A 24662-nucleotide genomic window follows, 5' to 3' on the forward strand; every position below is an offset into this window, starting at 1 on the left:
AAATTACAAAAAATATAGCATTAAAAATGTGAGGAATAAACAAGGAGGCATGTTTTAAAATATTCAGAATAAAAACTTTGTGTTTTTTAATTGGTATAGAAGTATTTCTATTTATCTATTACGATAATTTAGGTATAATTAAGAAATAATTCATTTTCAAGATGATTGTGTAGATTGCTATTTATTGAGCACCATAACACTGTAACAAAGATAAACGTTTTTTTCATAAAATTTAATTCGTATTATTACGTTTGATATATTGCGATTAAAAATGTCAGTACATTTAAGAACAGAAATTGTCATCTTTTTATTCAGGACTCTAGCCAAAATTTCATCATAAAGAATCTATACATTTTAATATATCATTCATAATACAGTTATATTACGATTATAATAATAAACAATCACCTTTACAATGCAACTGGAAACTGGAGGAATCACCCATTTTGTAGGCCAGAATCCTAAAAAGGTAAAATGTTATGTATTAATGAAATGAATGAATGAAAGTGATACATATATTAAAGTGTCTAATTATTCAGTCAAAATGTACACGTTGGAAATTTGAAGCTTCGTCATAAAATGCTCAGCCCCGAAAGAAATTCATCATTATCTTTATAAAGTATTTATTTTCCTATGAAAAATATATTTATATATATTTAATTATATCTAAATATAAATATTAAGACACATATATTACCTTATGTAAAAAGATCCAACAGCAGAACAGTTTACAAGAAGTAGCTATAAGTGAATATTCGATTTTATGTTTTTCGTCAGATCCATAATAACCCTATGTCAATACTTCAAAATTCTCAATCTCGTTCAGTAACCGGAATATTTTTCTTAAAATAGTAATTTTTAGAATCAGTACCAAGAGTAACCCCAGAATTAATGAACAAATTTAGTTAAGTATTTGAACTATTTTGAATACAGTTATGTTGTATTTGTAATAACATCTCTTACATGTAGTGGTTTCTCTTGTTAATTGAAACGTATGATTTTCAGAATAAATGACCAATTTCTTATTAGCGTCGTAGCGACATTTACTTATGTAAAAGGTTCGATCAGGGTATCTAGTAATAGTAGCAGTATAGAAATTTCATTGGGTTTCAAAATTTCTTGCCGAACAGATATACAGAGATATGTGGAATGTCGGCGATCGCTTAGATAGAAAGATGTCATATTGCACTTTTCTGCATGCTGTGGTGTTCTTATAGTACCCTATAGTATTTCCACGCATGAGGCGGCTTATTATAAGCGGCAACAAAGTCGACTTAATCCATTTGCATCCGTAAGCGAAATATTCCGCTCATGACGATCGTCACCTATCACCAAGCGCGGACTAATACACGAGCCGTGACTTTCATTTATCACCAGGCGTGGAATATTCTACAGAATATCTTTCAACGTTAGGTCAAACAGCCACAGCTTCAAGGAAGACCATTTCACTAAATGTGCCTTCTTGTGCTATCCCTAGCGTAGAACGCGATCCAACCAGAGGGACTTTCGGCCTGTTAAACGCTGAACGGCACAACTTGTACGCTTTTTGTAGATTAATATTATCTTCATATACCGGTATATTCCATACCCCTATCAATTTTTATTATTTCAAGAATAGAATGCATGTACCTAAATGTAATATTTGTGGTAAGTATTTTATCTTTTAAATGCTTTTATAAAGAATATCACTGCATCATTTATATACCATGACAACATGTGAATAATAAAAAAGATAGGTACATATCTAATGAACAGCGTTACGAATCGAACAAAATTAATTCTTTTCTTATTATCTCAACGACCAAAGTGCGATTCGATAGTGCTTACAGCATTCTGGAAACTGCCTAATCGGACCCAGTGTGGTCTCTGATCTTTTTAAAATTACTTCATCTTCGATGAAAAAATAAGTAAATAAAAATAAGATAAGTTTGATTCCTCGATTTCGATTTGTTACACTTATAATTACTTCAAACAAAATATATACAACTGCGAATATAATCTGTATTGTTAAGATACTACGTATTGTTACTATTTATTGTTAACATTTCATTGCAAATTATAGAATCACGAAGTCACTTTAAACATATTTATTTAAAACACGATAAAAACTGTCATTTGATAGTAGAAGATTTGTGTACTGATAACCGTACCATTGAAGTTACAAATACATTATAAATCCATGAATCTTGTTTAATAATAGCAATGATAAGAACGAACTGTATAAATTTAAATTATTTGTGCCTGAAAGATTGTTGCGACAGATGTGCGACTCATATATGATTCTTATATGAAATAAATTGTTTTATTAACATTTAAAAGTCATAATCGTTTGAAATAAAATTCTTCTCGTAGCGATTTAAATGAATCATTTTAAAAATGCGTTTGCGCAGTCTGGCCTATAACAATATAAGATAAACTTTAGAATTACTCCTACTCTCTGTAACAAATGGGATTCGGTGTTTCCATCCGCGTGAGAGATTATCCGCCGGAAGGTTTTGAAGACCCTCATCGTGCCGTATGGGACTGCAGCGATTGTGACCGTCTGTCAGTACTCTGAGGGAACGGTGTTGTTCCGAGGTTTCAGGGACCAGCCAGCAACAGGCGTACAACAATGCTACCTGAACAGGCCCATGGACCTGGACTTAAAGAGTTTGACGAGGGAAGGCCCAGGTCGGAAAACTCAAGCGGAATCACGATTTCATCTGCTGATGGTCCCAAGGCGAGATACAAGAAGTTGGAAAGGCTCCTGGAAGCGACACAGACGACGACGATGGAGGATCAGAGAATGGTAAGGAATTACGAAAATGCCAGAAGCCCTAAATGGGAAAAAAACTAGACTCGGTCGATTGGACAAGAGCAGAGAAGAAATACAGTCCGCCCGACAGTGAAACACTCTGAGAGCACGGCAGGTCTCAGGACCAGGATGGTTCAGGGAAGGCTGCCGAACGGAGGGCGTAAAGACTTAGACGACCTGTCCGTCGATTGGCTAGGCCTGACGCCAATCTACCCGGAATCAGCTTGGTCGTTAGACCACTTCTCGAGAGTACAACATTGCAAGCTGATGGATATACAAGATGAATATAAACTGAATCTCTGGTGTTGTGAAAAGCCGGCGTTAGAATTTACCTTACGACGAGTTTCTTGCGGGCTTGGAGAAATACAGAATGGATCCTCATAAATCTTAGATCAGACAACAATTCAGCCAATTCGAATTTTTACGCATGTTTTTTGAGCCAAAAGTAGCACTATTCAGATTTCAAAAATACATTAATTCGATAATAGCTGACTTGATTCGGGAACTAAAAATAGTGGTGTACATGGATAACATTCTTATCGCATCAGTAACATTGTAAGAACACATGAATACGTTGCAAAAAATATTTAATTTAATCAGTATAAACAGACTATAGTTACGATTAGATAGGTGCCTTTTTATACGAACAGAAGTAGAATATAGAATATGAGGTTTCAGAAAAGGAAATAAACTCAACTAAGGACATAATATGGAATGTTCAGAAAATCCCAGTACCTCGTAATATAGAAGTTTTTCACAGAGTTGGGATTTAACGAGTTAGTGATACTTGTATGACAACAACAGAGCTAAAAAAAACTGGGCGAGAATCCAGTCTACCATAACATAACGAAGCACACTGACGTTCGATATCATTTCGTGCAGATAGCAAGACTGCAACCGACGGCATATTTAAAAAGATTGCTTGGCGTCAAACATTGAGCGCTGTTGCGAGCTGCTTGACTCCATCAAGATTGAATTCGAATCGTGAAAAGAACAGTCCTTTGTTTTGAGGGAACATGTTGGAAATGACGCTATGGCGACTGTTTAGTTTACTTTCATAAACTTTTTGAAACAACGTTTTAACCCTTTCGCTACGAGCGTCCTAATAGCAGTAACACTTCCGTGGAACGAAACGCCGCAACGAAAATGCACACATTACGTGACGACAAATTTATGCCTTACTGCGCGTTATAAGTTGTTTTAATGATATTACTTGAAAAAAGATTTTTCGCGAATAATAATAACTTTTAGTTATTGTATTGGTAGAGCAACTATAGTCGTCCGCCGTAGCAAACGAGTTAAACTTCGAATATAAATTGATAGAAAATATACTAACATAACTGTAATTTGACCGAATATGAAAATGCTTTGCTAGAAGATGAAAAATGTGAAATATGAATGTAGAAACGGTAACAAAGTATTGATATGAAGGTCGATATTAAATTATAATCGTTACATTTAAGTAAGGATAATTAGTCATTAATCGTACGTCTTCATAATCTCAAATCAAATATTCACATTTACACTACTTCTTCCATGTGTTTATGTAGACTTGGCTGGCCTCAAAATTTTCTCTGACTTCAAATCTTTTTACTATAAAACAATAAATCATTTATTATTATATGTGAGTATTAAAAGAAAACTAAGTTTGAAAACATAAAAATCAGAACACGTTGGGACAATCACTGAAATCTGTCAGGTTTAAGGAGTTATCTATCATCATCAGAGACAATATTATTCAAATTGAATCACCGAGTTATAATAAACACAACTTTTCCGTGTACTTTTATTTAGACTATCCCCATATTTTACAATTTCCATATTTGTATTACTGGAACTATAGTATAAGATAATACACTAATAATTATTTAAAAAACACACAAGTAATCTCAACTAAGGATTTTGATGCACAGTTAAACATTTGCAAATGAATACCAAAACATATTGATTTGGAAAATACATTACAGTCCCAAATTATGAGATACTTTGTATAGAGAATATAAAAATCAGGATCTTAATAACACGTTTTGTGCCGCATGGAGCGTATACGACCCACGCTGAACTTTTCGTTCAGGCCGCCTGAAATTCTCATTAAAAAACGAAGAATTTAAAACAAATTTATTGTAAAGTCAAATATAGGCATCTTAATATCATGTATACTGCGTTTATTTAATTTTATTTAATTGTTAAAGTGTGGATCTCATTTCAGACAAAAACATAATTAGTATACCTTTAATTTCTATAGATTTTTGGTATAGTATGTAAGGATTTCTAATACAAAATGTTCAAAAAATTCACTAACATACATAGGAATGCCAGAAATATTTTAATTTTTACGTACCACTAAATAAATAAGGAAAATAAAACAAAAACTAATAATTCGAATTTACAACATTTTCTATGTGTAAGCTATCGAGAATAGCATTTTTACACATAAAATCAGTTTAAGAGCATTTTTGACTCACTTATTCTGCAATATCCTTTGATCAAACACGAGTTGCAAGTTGATACTCAGTTACATTTTTCAACACAGCTTTGAAGTCTCTGCTTACATTTAACGAATATATAACAAGTAACTTCTGTTGCAAAATAAATCTCATTTTCCTCTTACAATTTAATAAGTGTCTTCTCGATGATTCAATTTTAAGAAATTTGAATAATACTTTCAGTAAAAAATAAACAGAAAGAAATTATGAGATGTACCTACCTTATTATTGTAGGTTCCTACTTTCAGACATAGAGACGTACTTCACAAAGTCATGTCCCAGCTTCATGCGAGATAAAGAAATTGTAAAAACTGCGAAAGAAAATAAACATTATCAACATTCTGTTAATAAGTTTAATTAATCGTTAGGACAATTATTAATATTTTGTTACAAAATTCAAAATGGATAAAGATCAGAATGAAAAAATGTTAAATCAACTATTTCTTAAAGGGAAACTTCTACATCTCTTATGTTTTACTAAATAGTTGCTGGAATACTTACCATTTTACATTTCAATATGTTCCATGTTTATGCCTTCAGCCAGCAACTCCTACGATTATCTGTAAAGACAAAAAGTTAAATGAGTTTTTCATTCAATTACATTATATCAATTTACTTCAATTCAGAAATCAACCAATTGATGTATATGTTACATAAAAATGATAATTGAGTTACAGTTTGGTAAATAATATCTATATGGTTACGACTATTGTCATACACTTCACTATTCTAAACTTCGAAAGCATATTTGTTGTAAACCAGAGTATCAATTTTTTAAACAAACAATAATGTTGTATAAAACGTTAAGAATTAAAGTTTGGGTATAATATATATAATATATATATATAATATTGGGTATAATATATAAAATTATATATATATATTGTACACATTTAGAAATATAAAAAATTTTACATACAAATGATACAAAAAAGAAATTATAGTAATCAGACAATTTTTGTAAATTACTCTAAAATTATGTATAAAACAGAATTAAGAGATCAGGTATTTTACAAACTTTATATGAGTTGACTTTTGAATGAAAAATACACATGTTATTTAATAAATGAATGAAATACTGAAGCTGCATGGAACTTAAATAATTATTAATATATGAATGGAAATTGTTTATATCAAATTACCCTGCCTACTAAATTTTAAATGTTAAATACTAGAACATTTCAATTTATTAATAATATAATAATTTGAAGAAATTTTCGTGTGTATAACAATGTTCAGGAAATTCATACATCCCACGTGTTTACCACCCAGACAATAAGTAAAACTTTCATAAAACAATTTTAAAGGTTTTATTGCTCAGATGATAATTAGGTACAGCAGCCTAGATTTTAAATAGTGAACCTAGACAACCGCTTGCTAAACTTGGTACGTAAATACATTTTGGTTGTCATAGGTAAAAGAATACAGTCTAGGCTGGTAAATTTGCACACAAGTATTAAGTTTTTTTAGAACCGTATGAAAAAACGATTGGGTTGGCATAATGTTGTAGAAATATTGAGGTTTAGAGTACAGTCAATGTATATTGAATTCAGGTGAAGAAATAAACCACTGTAGATTGCAACTCCTCTGTACATTCCCCGAACGGTTCTGGAGTTTTGTACAATTACAGACATATTTAATTATAGTAGTAAAGATCACAAATTATTCAGTTTTACGGCTGGAAAGATGTGATACCTTCCCAGGAAAATTTCTAAAAAGAAGGATAATCATAAATATGTAATATTTTACATTTATAACAGTAAAAAAATATTATTAATTAATAAAATGTAATTACCATTTGAATAATCCCTTTTGTAATCTTTACCACACACTTGTTTCAACGTTCCCACCCGAATATTAAAATAGAATTACGCATAATAACATTTTTACAATATCTACTCACCTCGTACCAGTAGATTCATTGACTAGTAGTTTCAAGTAAGTAAGCCTATCTTGTCATTGCTGTCTCTCCTCCGTTAAAAGACTCTTGATTAAGAAATGTTCAGTTTATATTGTGCATTATTTTGCGCCATTGCAGGCAATTACGTACATTTGTGTACGCAGTTTTCTTCAAGAAAGGACATGAACATTTTCGCAAAAAATGCACATATGTTTATCCGCAACCAATCGTCCTCAGAAATTCTCAAAAGCTATTGCGATGACATCACATTTTTTTTCTTAAGTCAGTAAAACGCGCAGCGTGTTATATCTTTATGCTCAATCATCGTCAAAAAAGTTTCATAAAAGAAACATATTAAAACTCATCAAACACGCATATTAGACGCATTAAATAATGTGCCCTATTGTTAATATGTGTATGTAGGATGGTAATCTGTTCGTTATTTAAATTTAGTATCGGAATCTATAAAATAAAGGATTGACGTATATATTTAACAAATACAGAGAATCTAACGATGTATATATAAATATATACAAATCATTATAGATCATTGTTATAATGAATATTATGATAGTAACCATTATATAAATATACACTACATACACAATATTGAAGATAGGTTAACTTGAAGATTGTCGGGAGAAGCTGTCCAAAAATTCGTGAAACAAGAATTAAATTCAACATTTGATAGATTAAGATTAGATAAACCAAACACATTGAAGAGTAATGCGAGTAATTAAAATTTGAAGTGAAATATATAAATTCCTTGAGGTATAAGGAAGTTCTATAAAACTAATAATAAAAAATAAAATAGAGCATAGTTAAATTTTTATCTAAATTTTATGAAATATTCAATTTAAAAAATTATTGAAATAACAGTGTCTGACGTGACGTTAACCAATAACGTTACCAAGTTAACACTTCATAATTCCTAAAAAAAAATATGAAACCATTTGGAAGTAACAGGTCTGTAATATAAAATAATAAACCGGTAACAGTTCACCGAGTTGGAATATTTTTTAGTACTACAAACAAGGAATTTTCATTACTCCTAAACAGTTATTTGAACGTTTAATAGAAACATGTATTTTAATATATACTTTTCAATGTACCAACATTTAGAGTTTCCCTGAAATAAAGTTTAAAAATATTTTTAATAATTAATATTGGCTAAAAAATATTAAAGTTATTCTAGAACAATTAAACGAAAATAATTCATTAATAAAGTAAGGAACTATTTTTCTGCTAAAATGTTAGTATAAAATTTGCTTAATGATGGGAGTAATGTTTTCAATATTGCTACAAAAAATTGTAAATATTAGTTTAGTATTAAAATTAATAAGTATATGATTTAAGAATTTAATTTATACCCATACTGTATATTTTTTAATTGAAATCGTAATCTTCTCCGGCAAATATAATCATTAATATTAAAGCCATTTCATCAATTTATATCCAATTTCCCCCAATCACCTGGCTCATTTGACATAACAATGTACTTTCGTTATTTTCGATCTATACTTTTTTTATCAAAGTGCCTAAGAATTTACTATTTAAAAGCTATAAAAGGAATATAGTACGCATTACACTGCAAACAAATCTCGATGATAATTATTTTATATATAAAACCAAAAATGTTTTATACAACTAACAAGAGCATCTTTCTGGTCACGTGAATATGTATATGATTTGCATTGCAAATATGTAATTTGCTGCTACCTAAAGAATAATTTCATTTTATGGAATAGCTTAAAAACTTTTGTAATTACATTCCTGTATAAGTTATAGATTTAATGTGTCTTCATTGAGTATAATTCCACTTTGAAAGCACTATAATATGTAACAAGTTTTCGCATTATCCTTCAAACACGCACGTTTTTAATATTCTAATATTTACGACAATTAATAATTAAATAAATAGTTCCTAAGTGTAGATGTATATAGACCTTTATTCATAAAATTACTCTTTGTCAGTTAAGTTCCTTCACAAAGTTTCAGTAGCACATCTGTAAATTGCTCTGCTAGTATACATCTTATTCTAACATAATTATTTTGATGAAGATTTAAGTAATGAAGAGACTGAACATATGTATATATATACATATACAAATACCTATATGTATATGTATATATATATATATATATACATATCTCATTCTCCCATGGCGAAATAACACCATTAAGTTTAAAAACACGTATGTACGAATATCGATACTGCGGTAGCTAAAATTGCCTTAATACAGGCAGACCTGTGCAACTTCTCTTTTTGTAAAAAGATAAAGTTGTTGATTTCGATCACTGATTGATTTTGGTCTCAATCTGGATTAACACATTCTCACTTATAAACTAACATATCCTCGTATTCGTAAAGTACAAAGCAAAAGGTACTACTACTCAGAGTATATTACTTTCACCGTGAGAAACTAACGAATCAAATAATTGATTAACTATGAATAGCGATAGTATGACAATATAAGAATGACAGAAACTAATATATTACGTCGTTTTGAATATGTACACATTTTCCATGAAATAAAATACTCTTCCCCTGTGATTTTTGTTTTAAAATACTAATTGACACAATGAATATGCATCGCTTCTACATATTTATGATATATCATAGTATATAGCGTTCACAGTGCAATACTGTAAACAAAAAATTCAGTTCTTCTTTTACCTGTACAATTCTGTTTCATAGAGAAGAACTGTTTATAGGAAATTAAAAAAAAAGCATATGAATTGAATGCTCCACAATACACTCAGAAAAAAGAAAATATAATTAGAACATTATATAGTCGTGTCATGTAGTCAACGTTCTCAGTACTTCAGCGATAAATCTTGGTTTGGCGTTTCTCTAATAAAGTTCTACCGAAATTCTAAAGAATTCGTCAATGTATCAAACATATTTGTTAGTACTACAAATCACCAGAAAAGGTATTTCTTTCTTGCACTTTTTTCGCTCGCAAGCCTTACTAGTTCATTAATATCCACATAACTTAAAAATTGTATAAAACACAGCAGTCTCTTGTCCACAAATGATTCGCGATATTTACGACGTCAGATCTAATACGAAATATATAAAAGTCGCTGGACTATCCATCCATTTCATAATTTTGACAATACCCTTCACGCTAATATCCTCCTCCCTCCTCATCCCCCACCCGCAAGTATATTGTAAAAAAGTGACAGACTATCTATAGCAAAAGTTGTGGAGAAATGACTGAAGAATACAATACGAACTATCGGAAAGTATAAATTTCTTCTCGACTGATTTAAAGAAAAAAAAAGAAGTATAATACTGTAACGTTTTAATAGCGTCTCCTCTTGTTTGGATAATCGTCCTGACGATTTCGATCATTTCCACCTTGCCAACGTCCACTACCACCACCGCCTCCACGACCTCCACCCATATTACCCATATCAACCCTCATATCCATTAAATCCATTATCTGCCCACGATCATCATTGTAACCCCCTCGGCTACCACGATCCATAGTGTTATAAGCATCCATGAAGGACTTTGGGTCCTAATTATCACAAACGGTCGAGTAGTTGTTATCACGGGTAAAGTGACACGGTAGTTTTCGTTTGTTTCAGTGAGTTTCGAGTTAAAATAGTCGAGAGTAGGTCGATAATCATTGAAGAAAATGTCACGATTCCCGTTTAAACGGCGAACACACACGGTGTTTTGTAGATTTTGGATGTACCATAAATACATTTCACGGTTCAGGGCGACCATCCATGTTTGACAGCAGCACAGGTCATCGTCAATTTTCGTCAAATCACATAGAAAAGAAAGGGGAAAACACAATGTTAGATGTTGCTTTGTCTGTACAACATTAGAATGGTTTGCGTGATTACACGCGCTAAAACAAACGATATACGTATATATTTTGTTATATTTCATCGCGAAAGTATGCAGTTTTTTTTTCTTTTCGACATTAACCTTATTTAACCAAGCAAATGCCCAACATACAAATTGACGATAGTAATATCACCATCGATGTCGGTGGACCTGTTGAAGTAGATTGTAAACAAGGACAACAGCACGTTAATCTCAGTATGCAAAATATTGCGCACACGTTTCTTTCCCTAAATAGTTTTAATCTTAAACTATTTTGGTTAAATTAAAGAGAAAAAGTTACATGGTTAATTATAGCTTCAGAACTGTAATTAAGAGCAACTCTAAAGATATACTCTTCTGGCCTTATATGAATTATGGCGAGAAATTGTTTAAAGTTACTTTCTTTCAGCATTTCAGTTTGTAAGCTGGTATCGGATTGTATGTCACAATATTGTTATTAATACTATTTTAAAACGTAGAAGTTTTTGTATTAAATGTATGTATAGTATGTGCAGAAGCAATTTAATGACTTCCTGATTATATTTTCAGAACCTATGTACCTGATTAATTAGTAAAATCCTACAGAAATACATCCTGTAATATACAGAGGAAATTACTTCAAAGTAGTCATACTTATAACTTATATAAGTATAGAGTTGATATAAATAGAATTTTATACAATTCTGGAGTTTAAGTATAGACTCAAGTAGCAAAGAGGCGTGATCAAAGTCTCTAAGCAAACTCTGCGTAATACTTATTCCACAGAATTGTGTCTTTTATAAATTACGTGTAAACAGCGTATTGAAAAATAATACGTAAAGAAACATTAAAAGCAATGTTAAAAACATCCCCCACATTTCTCATATAAAATAAAAATCACTTAGTTTATGTATATATTATGAATTATATATTGCTCTATTCAGAAACCACTACTTAGTTTCATTTGTAAATAAATTATAGTATGTAGAAAAAAATCGTATTTTTAAATGGAAAATATTTTCTGAATAGAGCTGGTCTTGGTTGAATAGTATATTTCATATTGTTGGGCATTTCTTGGTCAATAAATATTAAATTGTTACTATGGAACTGTATGAAAGAAAAACATCTACGAAGTAGGAAGTATTAAATAGAAAGCTGAACTATTTGTAAAAATATAGAAATTATTTATAAAAACAGTTGTTAGTTCCATAGTAAATAACACACCTAATCCTTAATGCAGCTAGAGAAAATAGAACACAGAGCCTCCTGTCTGCAAGCATATGGAGAGACCAATGTGGCAAAGTATTAATGTTTGTAGTTTCAGTTAGAACTGTATCGTTTGTAAATGCGTAGGGAATAACCTAGAGATGGTGTAATATTTTTAAATATTTTCCATTATTTGAGGACTACATAAATCCAATATCGAAGTTTTATACAAATCACTGCGCACTGAACAAATTTTAAATGTTTTCTTTGACGTTTACTTAAAATATGTACACTTCAAATGAAATTTGTTCTAGAATCAGAAAACTTATTATCCCCTAAAATGATTTGTATTTCAGTTACAATACTTCTTCAAAAGATAGAAAGATGAACTTTTAATCCATGGTGGACTTGTCAATTTAAATTGTCCTGTATATGCGTTTTCCAACACATGAACACGCCTTACATGTAGAATATACCTTTATTATTTCATAGTAGAGTGCGAGCATATAAAATATAACGCATACTAAATGCTTTCAATTTGCATTACCATCCCTTCCATCATTTCTGCATAGTTTCCCAAATGTCGAGAAGACAATAATAGATAACCAACTTATAAAACTTTCATGTTTATAGTCGACATATCTCGCATTTAAAGACACTTCATTATAATATCATACATCGAATTAATCCTGGCAAACTTAAAGCAACAACTTCATGATTATTCGAAGTAGATTCGAGAAAAAGTAACTATTGATATCACACAAGTGATACACCTTCGTTTAAATGAAAACAGAAACAACGCAATAGTCGATGAAAAATAACGATAACATCATTATCATGAGAATGATGTGCGATAAACTTTGAAATCTGATGCAGAAATATCCTATTAGTACCTAAAATACCTTCTATATTTGTCAAGACAAAATGAAATTGAACTTCGATGTCTATCCACGCCAGAAAATACCAATAAAAAGTAATTAATTATATAGTTAAATAGAAAGCTTCAACATATTGCCCATTGACTCCTCCACATGTTACAGCCTATTAATTAAAACAGAATTATTTGAGTGAAGCGTAACCCGTGATATTAAACATTTCATAGTGTAATTGGCATTATTGCAGACATTAGAACTCTGCTATCTTGGAAAGCATGCTTTCATGGGAAGACTTGTAAAAAAGTCGTTTTGTGTATTTTTTCACAGAATTTTTCGCTAACGATACTGACTCCTTTATCATGCAAGAACATACTTCGATTCATCTAATATTTCTCGTATATAAACTTAATAGTTTTGTAGTGTCACCAGATAGAAATACGTATACAAATAAAAAGTAACAAATTAAATATTTTGAAAAAGAATAAGTAACTGTTTTGCCATGAAAAAATAAAGTTAAATGAAATAATAATAGAAAGGGATACGTTACCACTGGCATGCCGCTTCCACCTGTAAAGAGGTGCAGGTTATAATTAGAAATTACTGTTAATCAGTAAATCATTATACAACTTATGTTTAACCGTTTGCGGACAAGGGCTTTTCAACTCTTAACTGCTACAAAAAATGGAAATTACGTACTTTGGTTATTTACATAATTTAATTATTGTAGATGTGAAACTTTGATGTCATCAGTATGACGATACTCGTCCTCAAAGGGTTAAATGACATGGATATTAAAAAAATATAATAAAACACAGAAATACATATACTGCAGAAACCATATGTTGATATAAATGGTAAATATTATTTAATAACTAAAAAGACGTGAAAACTTACCATCAGGTTGACCATATCCATCACGGTCACTATTACTAACAGAATCGTAATTCTTTCCTCCCAAGCCACCTCCTCCGCCGCCACCTCTCATTGCTTGCTCCTTAAATATAAAGGAAACATAATCCTAAATGTTATTAAGAAACGAAAAATAAGTTAAAAAATCACAAATTTCATGCGATTTACTTATGTGTAAAATTACAAATGTTTCTTAAAATAAAAAATATGACTCATGTAAATAATTCACAAAAAATTGTGATGTTTTCAAAATTTCTATAATGTATAAGTTAATATTATTCAACATTTATTATGTGAGTTCATGTTTCAAATATTTATTTTATTAATTATTGTTATTTCAACATTTATAACATTTAACTAGTTAAATTATTTAAACTTAAATTCTTTTAATAATTTAATTAATCCCAGATATTCAATTATAATAAATATTAATAATATCCATTCATCCCTCCTTACATAAAACTTTAATACTCTATTCAATACTATAAACATTTCGTACAAACGTAAGTTCTTTACATAAAAAGTTAATTCATAACACAATTACCTGCATAAATAAATTATTTTCCTGTTGGCGTCTGTGGAGTTCTTCTTCTTGCCTCCTAATGCGCATAGCCATTTCTTCTTGTTGTCTCCTTCGCAATTCTTCCTCGCGAGTTCTTTGTTCTTCGGCTTGCCTCTCTTTCATTTCCCATTCTCTTTTCTGCCTGTCTCGATCTGCTTCTCGCATACGCAACTCTGTAAGAAAAAAAAGAAACAAAATTTATTTATAGAACCATATATTACTTAAGAAATTTCGAATACCATAAAATTACGTACGTTCTCTTAGTAATTCTGTTTCATGTTCATAACGTGCGAATTCCATTTGAGCTTCCAATTTTTCTTCTTCCATCGCCATTTCTCTCTTCAATGCTTCTTCCTTTTGTTTATAAAGTTCATGTAATTGTTTCCATCTCGTTCCATATTCATGCTCAAAGCTTCCTAACTGAGCAAATCTCGGTCCAATGTCACGTGCTTTGAAAAATTCTGGATTCTTCCGTGGTAAATTCTTATCAGGATAACCATCTACGTCATCTTGCTGTTCAAATGGCTCAACAACTACTGGTCGTAAAGAACTATAAGAAAAGAATTATCTTTAAATACTTACAGAAATATTACATGAATATAATTTTATTCAAAAAGAAACTGTATTCCGTCTTCGGCACACAATACAAACAATGATTGCATCATGCTTCCATTGGGAAGTACTTTTCTTTTCCCCATTTATCTTAATTGGCACTCGAAGATTACTTAATCAATCTAACAAGCGTGGCATAGGGGTATCCAACTTTACATTCATTATAAGAAACTTACGCGGTTAGAAAATAACATCCCTCTGTACACTTTCGTAAAGCAAGTTGAGCTGATGGTTTTCTACAAAACTCCACAATTCCTTCGCCAGTAGTCTTTCCTCGATCATCTACTATAACTATTGCACGCTCGATTTCACCGAAAACGCTGAATGCTCTTTCAAGTAACTCGTTTGAAATCCAAGGTGTCAGATTTTTTACTTTAATTGTAGATGAATGTGGAGCAAACCGTACTTTAAGTGCTCGACCTTTACGCATTGTTCCATCCAATTCATGTTTTGCTTTCTCAGCATTTACCCTGTAATCCTGCAAATATCAAATTATTGTAAACTACAAACGTGAAAAACTTTCCAATGTTTCAGTTTCAGAATATTTTGTCATACTAAATAAATATACAGCCTAATATTATTATCACTGTTCGTCAAACGGTAATTATTATAATCATGTTTCAGATATATGAAAACATTCATATCAAAAATTCAAATTCAAATTACCATTCTGAGAAATGCGAAATTTTTCTCCTTATTGACAAAGAGTTCAGATATTTCACCGTATTGTTGAAACATTTGCTGAATTTCTTCTTCTGTAACGTCATTTGTCAAATTCCCAATGTACAAACGATTACGCCCACTGAATTTCTTTTCTGTAGTTTCTTGCGCTGGTAACTCATGAGTGGGTCCACTAATGGACATAATGCGCTCCATTAAACGATCCTAGTCATGAAATCAATAAGAATATATTATTTTAAAGAACAATTTACATGTTATATAGAACAATATTTTTCTAATAAGTGTTTACAAATATAATTTACACATACTGCATAATAAACAATACGTACATCTTGTGAACGATTTCCCATGTTTCTGTCACCACCTCCTCGACCACCTCTACCTCCACGCATACCGCCACCTCCTCTTCCCATACCCATTCCTCCTCCTCCCATGCCTCCGCCCATTCCTTCAGACATCGTGTTATCCATACCTCCATCCATAGAATCACTCATCTTCATCTGAAGTAATATATTTATTCATTTAGTCTTTAATAATTAATTGTTCACTATTAAAGTTTATGAAATTAAATGTTTCAGTTTATAATAAAATTATTACAAAATGTATAAATTAAAGTTAGTTTTATAGTTTTTTATAATGAATCTAATATATATTAAATTCTGAGGCTCATATTTATTTCCTCAGATTTACAGCTGAAAAACATAATATTAAAATAAAAAATATGTAGTAGACCAATCACATTAGTTTTATACTTGTAGTTGTAGTTACTGCACTAATGAATAAATAATATTTAATTATTGTGAAGATTTGACTTATAGGGAAAGATCCTAAACCCTAACAATAAAAAAAATTGAAATTGTTAGGAAATATGTGAAGCATATATATGCATATAAAATTAAAATAAAATTCATTTTCAGGGAATAAAATAAATCCCTAAATCTTCAATTTTTTCATTCGTAGTTTAAAAAATGGTAAAAGCAATAATTATTTCTTTTAATACAAGTGCAATCTTTGTTCCATTATTATTGTACATTTCTTAATAATAGAACTTCCACAATTTTATCGTATTATATGTAAATTACATAGAGAGCAGTAATGTTCGTCTAATATTTATTTACTTATTATTAAAAATGATTTATTTAAAGAAATAAAACAACACAGAACAGAAGATAATTTATAGTATGCACTTTTCACATAGTAAGAAAGCATTCCAAACAAAAATAAGAAAAAAGAAGAAAATTGTTAAATATTATTGATCTTCACTAGAACACTTTTTATATTTACTGTGAATATAATGAATTATTCCGCATGGTAATTAAATTATTGAATAATATTTAAAATATAGGAATTCATTGTACAATGCAGATCATACAATGGCATGGTCATCATATATAAAGTAATAGGAAAATGTCTGAATTTGTTCTGAAAAAGTAAAATCTAATTGATTTATAAATTCATTGGCTTTCAATCACATTTATGCCATGAGTAAGTATACATTATAATGCTTTGATGATGAAAGTTTATTATACACAAGGGACTGTAATTTAATTAAATTATTTCCTGCATATAAAACAACATCACAATTAAATCATAGTATAAGAACAGAAACTTTTCCTCCTCGTTTATAACTTTTCCCAAATGTTATAAATAATTAATAAATCTTCTATCATTTAATACATTTGATTGAATGTAATGCAATTTGTCTGAAAACTTCTCTTCTATCTGTTGCAATTTACAAATCATAAAATAAAATTAAAGAATAGCCAAATATTCAGCTATTATATTACTTCTGCCTTCTTAAAATGAATATATCCATATACCCACATATTCCCTAATTTTCTACGTCTTTTAGTTGTCAGGTTAAGGATCTTCCCTTATTAATATTTATTTGAATAACATAAATGATGTATTACGATACAATTAACGTCACAAGTAATTACACATTTTACAATAGCACTTTTTAACTCTGCTTACAAATTTGTCTCATTATGCCTGGTAAAGTTATTAAATAAATTTAAAAAAGCACTTAATAACGAAGGGTTACAATACCATAAAGTTCTGTTGTGCATGAAAATATATTTAACAATTTCAATGTATTCATACTATGATGTATTTAATATTGTTTTTAAAGAGTAAACTTTATGAAACAAAACTTGGTTACATTTTATAAAATTTCAATTATAAATGTTTGAATCCACGTGTTCTATTGGTAATTCCTGTCCGCCATTTCACTTCTTTTGTACGCCATTTTGTAACACTTCGCATGAAAAATCGATACGTTACTGTATCACTTCTAACGCATCGAAAATTATATTCTTTATAATACACTGCATTTTCTAAAGTCCAACTTATAAACGAAAATATTATGATGAAAACCTATTTTTGAATGATATAAGCAGCGAATTTTCTATTGTTCTATGTGTTAACTTTTAAAACTTTTCATATTTTATAATACTAAAAAATTTATATGTACAATTCTTTCTAGTTTTCATACTATTGAATTGATCAATACAACAATAATCGCTACACAATAAATAATAAAAAAAAGTGATATCTAAAGATTCCACCTAGGATATTTACCAGAATTAAAAAAAAAAAGTATGCTGTATTAAAAATAATGCAAACAAATTATTTTGAAATGAATAATTATATGAACTTCTAATCCAAAATAGTAAATTGTATACTTATTAGACAAAAAAATAATATAAATATAAATAATCCACGTCTTATTACAAAAACGTAAATTATTAATTTTCTATATATCAAAAAGTCACGTTACAAGCCAACATTCATGGCTAAAACCTTTTAACGAGACTAAACAAATAGTGCTTGAAAAAACAAAACTTTAAAGCGGATCATATTATTACGCATCACTGCAAAGCAAATATGGTGGACAGGAACAAAGGACGCCGAAAACTTTTCAAAATTTATAAATTATATTTGCAAAAGATTTTCTTACCGGTCCATCGTTATTTCTGTTTCCTGCGCCCATTCCACCGCCGCGTCCGCCTGAAAAACGTGTTCCACCTTTTCGACCACGCGGTCCACGATTACCGCCGCCCGGTGGATTACGTTCTCGTGGATTATCGTTACTATTTTCTGCAGATGCATTCTGCTGCTCTTGTTTTACGCTTGGTGAATCGGCTCCGGCCATTGTTCGCTCAAAAATGACTGTATACTCCTTTCTACAGCTACGTACAAAGAGTACAAGTTTCTCGCAAGTAACGAGCTTGAACAGCTCCCGACCGTTTTCTAAAACGAAGTGTTCACTATGGCGTCCAATAACGAAGAGAGCGAAGACGCGAAGTAAATCTACTAGAAGACTTACCCCCCCCACCAAGGCGTCATATCCGGTGTATTATGGGTGCATCCGTCAAAGTCTATGATTGGTTGATTCACTTAGGAACAAACTTCTTTTGATTGGTGAACGTTACGACTGCGATGTTGCCACATCATTCTAAAAAAATTATTAAATATATTTATATTACTAATTATTTTATAGAAATAGCGATTATTATTAATAACATTTTGTGAATGTGCAATTTATTTTCTTAATAAATTTATATCAAACAAAAATATGTCTTGAATATTTGTACATTAAGTATAGTCGATGTGAACTATGTCAATAAAATACGTTGACAGAATAAGTTTAAGATATGGTATAGATTATTCTTACAGTAAATTTTGTTATATAAAATTTAAGCAAATTATAGAGCTTTCGAATTGTTTTTGTGTCATGCTTGACTTTTCACAAATTTAAGTTTATTAGTAAAAATAAACTATTTTCTATTTTTCATTTGTATTACAGATACTTAACATGACGTGGGAAGACACGTAATAATTGGCGCGTATATTTAACCCCTTACATTCGAGAGGTAACCTCAGCCACCACCTAATTTATTATAGCAAAATTATAAAGTCTTATATATAATATTAAGCTTTGTATGCATCAATATGTGACATGAAATAGCTTTATTGGAGTATGTTTTATGCGTACTTATTTAATGTATGCTTGCTCATTAATTAGTTTAAAAGAATATCGTTTATATCTCATCGGAAACTGTTGAATATACCTAGTGAAAAACTTTCGAGTACAATGGTTTAAATCAAGGGTGTTAAACATGAGTTTTCTAGGGTCTTTTCCCTTATGGCCTGGTTGATTAGAGTACGCCCTCTCCATATCTATTTTTATCTGTTTGTATTGAACACTACACAAGGCCCTCAAATGCTGGGAACTGGCACTCGTAACATCATAGGACATCACTTCACGCTCTTCGTTGTACGACCCGATTGGTTATGCGTAAGCGCCTTAGCGAATCATATAATTAGAACCGAATCTGACCAATCAGATGAGAGTACCAAATTCTCAGCACTTGACGGTAGGTAGAGCCAGTGAAGCCGATGAAGCCAAAGAAAAGCGGTCATTTTTTTCTCCAGGCCACCTTCTCCTTCCACTATTCCATTTATTATCAGCGGGCATTCTTCAACAACCCCCGCAATCACTGTAGATATCATACGGTAACGCCAAAGAGCATAGAGTTGTTTACCGCATGTAATGTTAGTTAGGCATAATTTATTTAAATCAAAGATGTTTAACTTATTCCCCTTACGCTAGTAACCCGAAAAGAACGTTCCCCCACTACCTGTACTGAAGGAGCTCACCGAACTATGTTTCGTGAAGCAGTTCTATGCAGTGTCAATACAAAGAAGTGAAAGTTGGTATGGAGAAGATAACTATCCGTGAGGGGAAAGTCACTATGAAGCTCGCGAGTTTCCAGTTCGACACTCCTGACTTGTATGAAAGCATTAAATAAAAACATAATTTTGTAATGTTTTTAGAACAGTCTATAATGTTCGAAAAGAATATATATGCCCGGAAAATAAAAAAATGAACTGAAATCTATTCAATACGTCACCATTAATATTGAATATTAATTTTTGCGATTAGACAGCATAATTCAAATGATTGTAGAACCATTTATTGTAAATTTGTATGATTCTAATAATAGTACAGAATTTAATACTGACTGTAAACTAAACTTAGAGTAAAAAATATAAATTATTTCTGAGTGCTTTTGTACTTCTATTTATGCGGTAATTTAGATATGTTTAATTGTTTATAATTTATTCATTATAGTGAACGATTTATTGTTAAAGAAAAAGAAGCTTCTTATTTCCTAATAGACCTCTGGAAACCTGGAAACAGTTAGCCGGTCCTGTTCTGTCTATTGATCGACCATGAGAAAATTTGAAATCGTCTACTTTATACGTACTAACCAACATTCAGAACATAACACTGCAGTTTTGTGTGTCAGGAAAACTAACTAATTAATCTAAAACTAGTTTTAAAACTAGTTTAGATTAATTATTTGTTGTTACATTTATCATCGTCAATATGGCAGATATTGTATTTTCCAGTCGTGCATACTCTAAGATTATATTACACGCAGCTAAGTATCCTCATTGTGCAATAAATGGTTTATTGTTGGCGAAACAAAAGAGTAAAAACGATAGCAAATCTGTAGAATTACGTATTGAGGATGCGATTCCTCTGTTTCACATTTGCCTTCATGTTTCGCCTATGGCAGAAATCGCCCTAACTACGGTAAATATTAAAATGCTTAGTTTTGCTCTACTTAATAACAGCAACTATAAAATAGAAATAGAATTCTTTCTATTAATCATATTTCAATAATACAAATGTAACAAATACATTTCATTAAATAAATAAACATATAAAGTACTGAACAAAATGATAAGATGGTTTACATATTTCTAAATTTTTTATATTTAAAAGTTCTAAACATTTATTTTATACAGTTTTCATGTTGCGTACCATTTCTAGTGTGAACATTCCACATTTTAGGATTTTATGATATATAACAAAAATGTTAGACAACCAAATATAAATGTAAGTAAGTCTTTCTTGGACAAAAATATAACACAATTGGCGTATTTCCTATTCTTCAAATTTTCATCACTAATTATTAAACTTAAAATGCAGAAGTGAAAATTTGTTGCATTTTTACAATATTCGAGTATTTACTTAAATAAAAATCAAGTAATGGATTAGATAAAGGTATTGGATAAAAGTAAAGTCGTTCCAATCATTTTGTTGCAGCTAGAAAATTATAGTATTGACAGACTTTTGAAATTATTACGTAGAAGTTGTTGTACCGTGTATAGAGCCTGTGTCATATCTGAATACAACAGAAATGTAATTCTTTGGATTTTGTAATGTAATTCATCCGCTTGCAAATGTAATTCATCCGTTGATTGATAAAGCGTGTATTTGTATAATTTGAGAAAGAAAGAACTATATTTAGATTGTTGTTAAATAGATAGTACTAATATTATATTATGGCTTAATATGTAATAACAGCGATAAGTGTATTAATCTAAAGTAGGTCAATGAACTGACACTTTATGGTCATATTATTAACAATGCTTATTTTTTTTGCTTAATATGACTGTTATCCATACTGTAAAATCTGTGCAATAATTTTTTGATTTAAAAAAATACCCATGAATTAAAATGATCTGCTTGTATAATCAACTTAAATATTATTAAAATTTTTTTAAACATTTAATAAAATAGTTACATTGTACTCTTGAATATAGGGAATTTGAAAATATTTTATTATTTATTATTTATTATAATCCCTTCCGGATTAAGACGAACTTCCAGTTTATTATCTATTTACATTTACTTAACTTATTTATATAGACTTATTATATGTTATCATTTTTTGCACTTCCCCTGATCTCTCTCCTCTTTGGCTTTCTTCTTTTCTTTGATTTGTTTTTTTCGCTCTCTTTGCCTTTTCAGTCTTTTCTTCCCTATTTCTTTCAGTATTCCTATCCCTTGACCTTTTTCATGCAATATCATTTTTATACCTTTCTTGCTGCTAGTTCTTTCATATTCCATTAGCACATGCTCTGTGTTTTCTTCGTTTTTCACATATTTTGCAACTCTTTTCTTTTATTTTCTTTCAATATTCTTTTGCCTTCATCTTATTGCCACACCTGTATCTTGTTAACAATCTTGTATCCTTGTTTCCCATTTCCTCTCTTAAATATTCTGGTTTCTTCTCTGTCCATATTTTCTTGTATACATTTTTATGTGTTGATTCTTCTATTTTCTTCTTTTTTCTTTCTGTCTCCTTTTCCTTTATTGCACTTATTACTTTTTCTATTATGCTTTCCTCTTCTTCTACTATTTCTCTGAGTTTCTTCTGGTTTATCCCTGTTTTTTCTATAACTTCTCTTATTTTTTTTACCTATTTTTGATCTTTCCTTCCTCTCCATTCTTTCTTCTTTCATTATGCATTCTTCTACTAGTTTTTTGCCTAATTTTCTTACTTTTTCCTTATATGCTATTACTCTCCTCATTGTCTTTATTCTTATCTCTTCTAGCTTGCATTCTTCTGCTATTATATAATTTGGTGTGTTATTGTCCAGTCCTAATATCCATTTTCTATATTTTCCCTCTATGCTTATAAAACCTCAAACATTTTTATTCTTCTTCTGTAGCTTTTCTTAACAGATTGTTTCCCATACAGGAAATAATAGCATAGGCTCCATGCCATATTTGGAAATATGTAATGTCTTATTATTTTGTACAGTACTATATGTGATTATACATCATTCACACAACAAAACACAAATAGATTATTTATAAGTTTCATTCATTATAATTATTGTATTACTTAATTGTATTATTCTTACAATGTCATTTGTATAACTGCAATGCTAAAAGAATAAAAGTATAATGTCATTTAAATTAAATATACTTAAACCAAAAGTTATGCAAAAAACAAAGAAAAGAATTATTAATATGTTATCACAATCTATATTTTTTTATTTATATTGTTATCGATATTTAATTTGTACAATGATCTAAATCATTCATTAATTCAATATAAAAGTATCACTATAGACTATGTATCAATTCCATTATTAATAATGAACATATAAATACTTTTTTTAGGTTGATCAATATGCTATGAGTAGAGGTTTAGTAATTGCAGGTTATTATCTTGCAAATGAAAATATAAATGATGTAAGGTAATTCAACATTTATTTATTTGAAATTTTTCTCTTGAAAAATTTTAAGTATTATTTTTCATTGATGTTGTTAATTATTAAATATGTCTTTTCAATATAGTGCAGATAAACCTGCTCATAGAATCGCAGACAAAATTGTAGATAATTATGGGAATGGCCTACTTGTTGTGGTAAATATTATAAGATTAAATTTTTTTTCAATTCTGTTGATTATTTATTTTTTGTTATTAGATAGACAATAAGGAAATCATCACACTTGGTCTGAATTCAAGTCCTTTAAGAGTCTCGCAGTATGTGGATGGTAAATGGAAACTCAAAGACATAATAGAGTAAATTTTATATTTTTATATTTTTTAATTTATTTATTACTTGTATAAAAATAAAGTTTCATTTTTATTCTTGCAGTATAGCATATGATAAAGGAGCAATTCATACAGATGCTCTCTATTCTTTGTTGAAAGCGGGGCAACATAAGAATCTTGTAGATTTTGACAATCATCTTGACAACATTTCTCTTGATTGGCAAAATCGTAAACTTAATAAAGTCATAGACGAGGCTGTGGAAAAATATAAATAAAAGCATTTAATAATATATAATTGAGTTTATAAGAATTAATGTAATACATAAAACTTCAAAAATATTTATCTGTTTAATCTTTAATATATATAGTAAAAATCAAAATAAAAACTAAATCAACTATATTTTGTTAAGTAATTTGTAGTAATTGTAACTATTAATTTCTTTTT

The 24662-nt window shown here is 30.0% G+C and overlaps 2 protein-coding genes and 1 long non-coding RNA gene across 6 annotated transcripts; 1 reads left to right on the forward strand and 2 right to left on the reverse strand.

Annotated features, from left to right (window-relative positions):
* Nucleotides 1-162: 162 nt before the first annotated feature.
* Nucleotides 163-19155, reverse strand: LOC116431960 (hrp65 protein). Of its 4 annotated transcripts, none has more exons than XR_012997981.1 (13): nt 18808-19155; nt 16178-16348; nt 15834-16052; nt 15344-15645; nt 14810-15105; nt 14538-14728; nt 13979-14078; nt 13632-13651; nt 5782-5840; nt 5502-5591; nt 698-4387; nt 409-461; nt 163-199 (listed from the first exon to the last, which is right to left on the reverse strand). XR_012997981.1 is itself a non-coding variant. In XM_031988147.2 (9 exons), the coding sequence occupies exons 1-9, from the start codon at nt 19000-19002 to the stop codon at nt 10489-10491; spliced, it is 1713 nt and encodes a 570-aa protein (XP_031844007.1). In that variant the 5' UTR covers nt 19003-19155; the 3' UTR covers nt 9112-10488. The 4 variants fall into 4 exon arrangements, 2 of the variants coding, with proteins under 2 accessions (XP_031844007.1, XP_076220622.1); XR_012997980.1 differs by having other exon boundaries at nt 13979-14102; XM_031988147.2 differs by lacking the exons at nt 163-199; nt 409-461; nt 698-4387; nt 5502-5591; nt 5782-5840 and adding an exon at nt 9112-10707.
* Nucleotides 19156-19187: 32 nt separating this feature from the next.
* On the reverse strand, nt 19188-20073 carry LOC143174207 (uncharacterized). Its single transcript, XR_012997983.1, has 3 exons — nt 19922-20073; nt 19666-19740; nt 19188-19305 (listed from the first exon to the last, which is right to left on the reverse strand). It is a non-coding gene; the product is annotated as an uncharacterized LOC143174207 (long non-coding RNA).
* Nucleotides 20074-20263: 190 nt separating this feature from the next.
* On the forward strand, nt 20264-24617 carry EMC8-9 (ER membrane protein complex subunit 8/9). Its single transcript, XM_031988160.2, has 6 exons — nt 20264-20366; nt 20464-21453; nt 23839-23915; nt 24016-24085; nt 24147-24244; nt 24321-24617. The coding sequence occupies exons 2-6, from the start codon at nt 21244-21246 to the stop codon at nt 24490-24492; spliced, it is 627 nt and encodes a 208-aa protein (XP_031844020.1). The 5' UTR covers nt 20264-20366; nt 20464-21243; the 3' UTR covers nt 24493-24617.
* Nucleotides 24618-24662: the final 45 nt, after the last annotated feature.

The sequence above is a fragment of the Nomia melanderi genome, chromosome 2 (genome assembly GCF_051020985.1).
Source record: "Nomia melanderi isolate GNS246 chromosome 2, iyNomMela1, whole genome shotgun sequence".
In the NCBI taxonomy this organism is placed as follows: domain Eukaryota; kingdom Metazoa; phylum Arthropoda; class Insecta; order Hymenoptera; family Halictidae; genus Nomia; species Nomia melanderi.

What these genes read in the sequence shown, in the direction of transcription:
- LOC116431960 (XM_076364507.1), bottom strand. Translation starts at nt 19,002, where the DNA reads ATGGCCGGAGCCGATTCACCAAGCGTAAAACAAGAGCAGCAGAATGCA. An exon ending in AAAATAATTTATTTATGCAG is followed by an intron (nt 14,103 to 14,537) that starts GTAATTGTGTTA and finishes AATAACATTTAG; the next exon opens with GATTATGTTTCCTTTATATT. An exon ending in GTGGAAGCGGCATGCCAGTG is followed by an intron (nt 10,708 to 13,631) that starts GTAACGTATCCC and finishes TGTGATAATTAG; the next exon opens with GACCCAAAGTCCTTCATGGA.
- EMC8-9 (XM_031988160.2), top strand. Translation starts at nt 21,244, where the DNA reads ATGGCAGATATTGTATTTTCCAGTCGTGCATACTCTAAGATTATATTA. An exon ending in CAGAAATCGCCCTAACTACG is followed by an intron (nt 21,454 to 23,838) that starts GTAAATATTAAA and finishes TACTTTTTTTAG; the next exon opens with GTTGATCAATATGCTATGAG. An exon ending in AAACTCAAAGACATAATAGA is followed by an intron (nt 24,245 to 24,320) that starts GTAAATTTTATA and finishes TTATTCTTGCAG; the next exon opens with TATAGCATATGATAAAGGAG.